The sequence below is a fragment of the Diaphorina citri genome, unplaced genomic scaffold (assembly GCF_000475195.1).
Source record: "Diaphorina citri unplaced genomic scaffold, Diaci psyllid genome assembly version 1.1 scaffold2535, whole genome shotgun sequence".
Classification (NCBI taxonomy): domain Eukaryota; kingdom Metazoa; phylum Arthropoda; class Insecta; order Hemiptera; family Psyllidae; genus Diaphorina; species Diaphorina citri.
This window is the reverse complement of record NW_007379955.1, coordinates 36584-42338: the sequence shown is the minus strand read 5'-3', so window position 1 is coordinate 42338 and position 5755 is coordinate 36584. Positions and strand designations below refer to the sequence as shown.

General features: G+C 41.2%; 2 protein-coding genes across 2 annotated transcripts; both read right to left on the bottom strand.

Annotated features, from left to right (window-relative positions):
• Positions 1-480: 480 nt before the first annotated feature.
• On the bottom strand, positions 481-2728 carry LOC108253674. The gene is made up of 2 exons (XM_026830706.1): positions 2192-2728; positions 481-547 (listed from the first exon to the last, which is right to left on the bottom strand). Exons 1-2 carry the CDS (start codon positions 2551-2553, stop codon positions 514-516), a joined length of 396 nt encoding a protein of 131 aa, XP_026686507.1. The 5' UTR covers positions 2554-2728; the 3' UTR covers positions 481-513.
• On the bottom strand, positions 2211-3178 carry LOC113471501. Its single transcript, XM_026830707.1, has 2 exons — positions 2735-3178; positions 2211-2646 (listed from the first exon to the last, which is right to left on the bottom strand). Exons 1-2 carry the CDS (start codon positions 3088-3090, stop codon positions 2631-2633), a joined length of 372 nt encoding a protein of 123 aa, XP_026686508.1. The 5' UTR covers positions 3091-3178; the 3' UTR covers positions 2211-2630.
• Positions 3179-5755: the final 2577 nt, after the last annotated feature.

The window sequence follows — 5755 nt, the reverse complement described above, 5'->3', positions numbered from 1 at the left end:
GAGGGTAGTGCGTCTGCCTAGTAAGCGCTAGGCCGCGGGTTCGATTCCCGCCCGGGACGGATTTTATCCTGAACGGATATTGTTCGTTCTCGGAACCGCTGGCTTTGTCTTATCCTGTCTTAATTCTCTCTTCGCTTTCGCGACGATAAGACCTTAGCAGTTACAGTTCCCTCTTATCAACCTTTAGTCCAGTCAACACGAACCAAAAATTCCCCAACCTTAGTCCAGTCAACACGAACCAAAAATTTCCCAATCTTAGTCCAGTCAACACGAACCAAAAATTCCCCAATTTTAGTCCAGTCAACACGAAACCAAAAATTTCTCCCTTAGTCCAGTCAACACAAAACCAAAAAATTTCTCCAACCTTAGTCCAGTCAAGCGAACTCTCGTTCCAACGCGGCGCCCATGAGGTTCCATTCGTCTCCTCTCACAATAATAGTAGTAGCCTACTGCTGGAGTAAAGGGACTTTACAGTCCTATGCGAGCAGTATAAATAAGCACTAAGCACTATTATTAATTGCCGCTACTGGGGAACTGGGGTAAAGAGGGATTCGCTTTTCCCTGTTGGGGGCACTTGCACCAATTTGGGCTGGCACAGTGTCGGGCATTTTCCCGACATTTTTCGTGTATCCGACACCAAGCTTGTCTGGACCTTGAACGGTCCATACTGCTGGTGGCAAAAAAATAAACACAATATTTGAAGTTAAAAAATAAACAAACATATTTTATTTGGGTTAAAAAGACGCCATCTTGGATTCAGAAGACGCCATCTTAGAAGGTAAAAAATGGTTTATGAAAGAAAGACACCATCTTTGTTTGAAGCTTTGGAGCTAAAATATCATAAACATATTTTTTGGGAAAAAAGACGCCATCTTGGAAGAGTTAAATTATTCGGGCCGGACTCTGTTGGAATTGAACCTGGTGCCGGCCAGTATATTGAATTTTCATTGTGATTCTAGTAGTATTGGTGGAGGCAGGGAGGAGGTGCAGGCCGGGGATAGTTACTATTTGAAACCCGAGGTATCTGTGTTACTATCCGATTGAAGATAAAAACCCAATAATTGAAGATATAAGGAAAGTAATTAGATAAATGGGTTTAAAAAACGCCATCTTGGAAGATAAAAAATATTTTGGGATTAAAAAAAGACGCCATCTTGAAAAAACTAAAAATAAATGGGTTGAAAAAGACACAATCTTGAAATAAATGGGTTAAAAAAAATAATGAACATATTTTTGGGGTTAAAAAAGACGCCATCTTGGAAGGAATGGGTTAAAAAGACGCCCTCTTAGAAATTAAAACTAGTAAAGAAAGACACCATTTTTGAAGAAGTGATAGAAAGACACCATATTTGAACCTAAAAAAATAATGAACATATTTTTAGGGTTAAAAAAGACGCCATCTTGGAAATTAAAAGTAGTTTTGGGTTAAAAAAAGACACCATCTTGAAGAAAAAAAAAAGTTACGAAAGATATTTGAAGCTAAAAATATAATAAACAAATATATCTACAAGAAAATTTAACCCTGAATTTCCATCCAAGACCTTCAAGCGGCAGGGTGATAAACCCTCCTTACTTACCTCGGTGGTGTAGTGGTCAAGGCGCTCGCCTGGTAAACAGGAGGGCGTGGGTTCAATCCCAGCCGAGGTATGGAATTTTAAAATGGGTTAAAAAAAATAATGAACATATTTTTGGGGTTAAAAAAGACGCCATCTTGGAAGTTAAAAGTAGTTTTGGGTTAAAAAAAGACACCATCTTGAAGAAAAAAAAAAGTTACGAAACACACCATATTTGAAGCTAAAAATATAATAAACAAATATATCTACAAGAAAATTTAACCCTGAATTTCCATCCAAGACCTTCAAGCGGCAGGGTGATAAACCCTCCTTACCTACCTCGGTGGTGTAGTGGTCAAGGCGCTCGCCTGGTAAACAGGAGGGCGTGGGTTCAATCCCAGCCGAGGTATGGAATTTTATCCTCAATATAATTTGAGAATTTGACCACAATAATAGTCGTAGCCTACTGCTGGAGTAAAGGGACTTTACAGTCCTATGCGAGCAGTATAAATAAGCACTATTATTAATTGCCGCTACTGGGGAACTGGGGTAAAGAGGGATTCGCTTTTCCCTGTTGGGGGTACTTGCACCAATTAGGGCTGGCACAGTGTCGGGCATTTTCCCGACATTTTAAAGAGGGATTCGCTTTTCCCTGTTGGGGGTACTTGCACCAATTAGGGCTGGCACAGTGTCGGGCATTTTCCCGATATTTTTCGTGTATCCGACACCAAGCTTGTCTGGACCTTGAACGGTCCATACTGCTGGGTCTGGAGCGGGGGTGAAATGTTCGAGGTCGGGAGCGAGCTTCTAGGTCACCAAGTCTGGAAGCCATCTGAAGCCTTGTTCCCACGGCGCGTGGCGCGGCGGCGCGTGGTTCGCCGGGTCCGGAGTCTCTCATCCGTCCAGGCTTGCCTTGACTTGTACGCGCCTTGTTGTTCCCACCGCGCCTTGTTGTTCCCACCGCGCGGATAAGCTCGTTGGTTGGCAAAACACAAGACATTCACGGGTGGCTCACGGATGAGCTACCTGGGCACTCAGCTTGTCTATTGATTCAAGTATCTGATCAGTATTATTGATTCAAGTATCTCTGATCCCCCCCAGGGGCAGCTTTTACAAGCTGTATGGGAACTGGCGATCCCAGGGTCCCGAGCAAGAGCTGGTAACCTGGTTGGTCCATTTATAGTATAACATGGAGTGGAGCTGGAGAGGTCACAGAGATGGTGGGGGTGTGTACAGGAAGAACTCGATCAGCAACTTCAGCCTGTTGTACCAAGTCAGATGTTGCGACTGCCTGGACTATTTGTTGCACTTGATTTGGCAACTTTTTTAACCACAGACCTCTAACAATGTTGTTAGGCACCCTGGGTGCTAATCTTTGAATCTCCCGGAGTAGTTGTGAAGGCTGACGATCACCTAGATCCATAGTTCCATGTAACTTATTGAGGCGATCCTCTTCGGTTTGTCCGAACCTCTTGATGAGAGCACTTTTGATATGTACATATAGTTCATCCAGATCAATGTGACAGCAATGAGTCATCAACCCAAAATGAAGGAACCAATCAGATTGCAGGAAATCCTTACATTGTTGTAATTCAGGTAAAGGTCTATTTTTGATAAACTCTCTCTTTTAAAATGCAGAGGTAGCTCTAAGTTCAGAGGTTGGATTCCAGAACAGGTAAGGTGGATATCGCCTTACCTGACTTTGTTTCACTGTCGGAGGAAGCACTGTGCAATATACCTTCCCCTTTCTCTACCATTGCACATGTGACATGTTTGGCAACAATGCCCATTTTTTTTGCTGTCACATTGATCTGGACACACGATAGTTATTTTAGATAGGTGATTTAGACACATCCACCAAAAACGAAAAGTGTCTTTTTCTATATCTTTTTTTTTCTTCCTTCCTTTTGTTCTTTATTTCTCTCTCTCTCTCTCTCTCTCTCTCTCTCTCCCTCGTTGTTGAATAAAAAAACCTAGGTATGTTTACCGTAATGTGTTGTTGAATAAAAAAACCTAGGTATGTTTACCGTAATGTGTTGTTGAATAAAAAAACCTAGGTATGTTTACCGTAATGTGTTGTTGAATAAAAAAACCTAGGTATGTTTACCGTAATGTGTTGTTGAATAAAAAAACCTAGGTATGTTTACCGTAATGTGTTGTTGAATAAAAAAACCTAGGTATGTTTACCGTAATGTGTTGTTGAATAAAAAAACCTAGGTATGTTTACCGTAATGTGTTGTTGAATAAAAAAACCTAGGTATGTTTACCGTAATGTGTTGTTGAATAAAAAAACCTAGGTATGTTTACCGTAATGTGTTGTTGAATAAAAAAACCTAGGTATGTTTACCGTAATGTGTTGTTGAATAAAAAAACCTAGGTATGTTTACCGTAATGTGTTGTTGAATAAAAAAACCTAGGTATGTTTACCGTAATGTGTTGTTGAATAAAAAAACCTAGGTATGTTTACCGTAATGTGTTGTTGAATAAAAAAACCTAGGTATGTTTACCGTAATGTGTTGTTGAATAAAAAAACCTAGGTATGTTTACCGTAATGTGTTGTTGAATAAAAAAACCTAGGTATGTTTACCGTAATGTGTTGTTGAATAAAAAAACCTAGGTATGTTTACCGTAATGTGTTGTTGAATAAAAAAACCTAGGTATGTTTACCGTAATGTGTTGTTGAATAAAAAAACCTAGGTATGTTTACCGTAATGTGTTGTTGAATAAAAAAACCTAGGTATGTTTACCGTAATGTGTTGTTGAATAAAAAAACCTAGGTATGTTTACCGTAATGTGTTGTTGAATAAAAAAAAAACCTAGGTATGTTTACCGTAATGTGTTGTTGAATAAAAAAACCTAGGTATGTTTACCGTAATGTCTTGTTGAATAAAAAAAACCTAGGTATGTTTACCGTAATGTGATGAATTGGAGTAGGGTATTCGCCTGTTGGAAGTGATGGATTTGTAGGCAGTTGCTTCGGAGTTTCCTCTGTCCCCCTCTTCTGCTTCTCGTTGTCAGACATGGTTGAGCTTCTTCTTCGTCAGGGTCACCAATTTGGGGGCTGTGTCCGAATGTTGATGATCACGGACAGACTCCTAATAGATAAGATCTCCTACTTAAATGAAACTGACTCAGCTTTCACTGGTTAAAGCAAAGACACAAAATGTTGTTTATTAGATTCGATTAGATTTTTAAATTGTTGTATTTAAATAAATTTTGTTTTAAAATTTATTTAAAATGTTGTTTATTGTGAGAACCGCATCTTTATATAGAATACGGTTCCAGCTATCTTGTCCAAAGTGCTGGCATTTTTTTTTAACGAATTGGAAATGCGTTCAAGCAGTATAAATAAGCACTATTATTATAAGATCTCCTACTTAAACGAAACTGACTCAGGTTTTACTGGTTGAAGCAAAGACACAAAATATTGTTTATTGTAAAAACCGCATCTTTATATAGAATACGGTTCCAGCCATCTTGTCCAAAGTGCTGGCATTTTAACGAATCGGAAATGCGTCCAGGAGGAAGGGGAATGTCGGGCTCCGATTCCAGGATAGGCTCGTTGGTTCAGGGGAGATTGAAAGCAGGAGGAAGCGGAATGTCGGGCTCCGATTCCAAGGTGGAAGGTTCGAAGCAGGGGAGATTGAAAGGGGTGCGGGCGGGAATTTCCGGGGCCCACAGGTTGTGTACCACTTCCAGGTTCCGAGGGGGGGAATTCATCGGACACAGAGCCCTCTGAATGGGAATCCGTCGACGCCTGTGCTTTTTTTTAAGAGGTTTGACAGAGGGAACTGTAACTGCTATGGTCTTATCGTCCCGAAATCGAAGAGAGAAGGAAGACAGGATAGGAGAAAGCCAGGCCGGTTCGAGAACGGAAATTATCCATCAGGATAAAATCCGGCCCGGGGCCGGAATCAACCGTGGACCTAGCGCCTTTACCAAGGCAGACACCACTACCAACAAGGCTATTAGGCTGGTCCCTGTGCTATTGGGACGGGCGGAGGTACTGATAAGTTCGACATGCTCTGCGTGAAGGACTCGGGAACTTGTCACTGAGGCTGTCAAGTGATGAAATTTTGGCTTCGAGAGAGGTCAAGGCTTTTCCAGACCGTGAGTAAGGTCCCTGAACTGGAGACAGGGGGTTCTCGATAAGGAGAGGGATGGTGGCTCCGCGCCTGAGGTAGCGAGAGAGCTGTTCGATC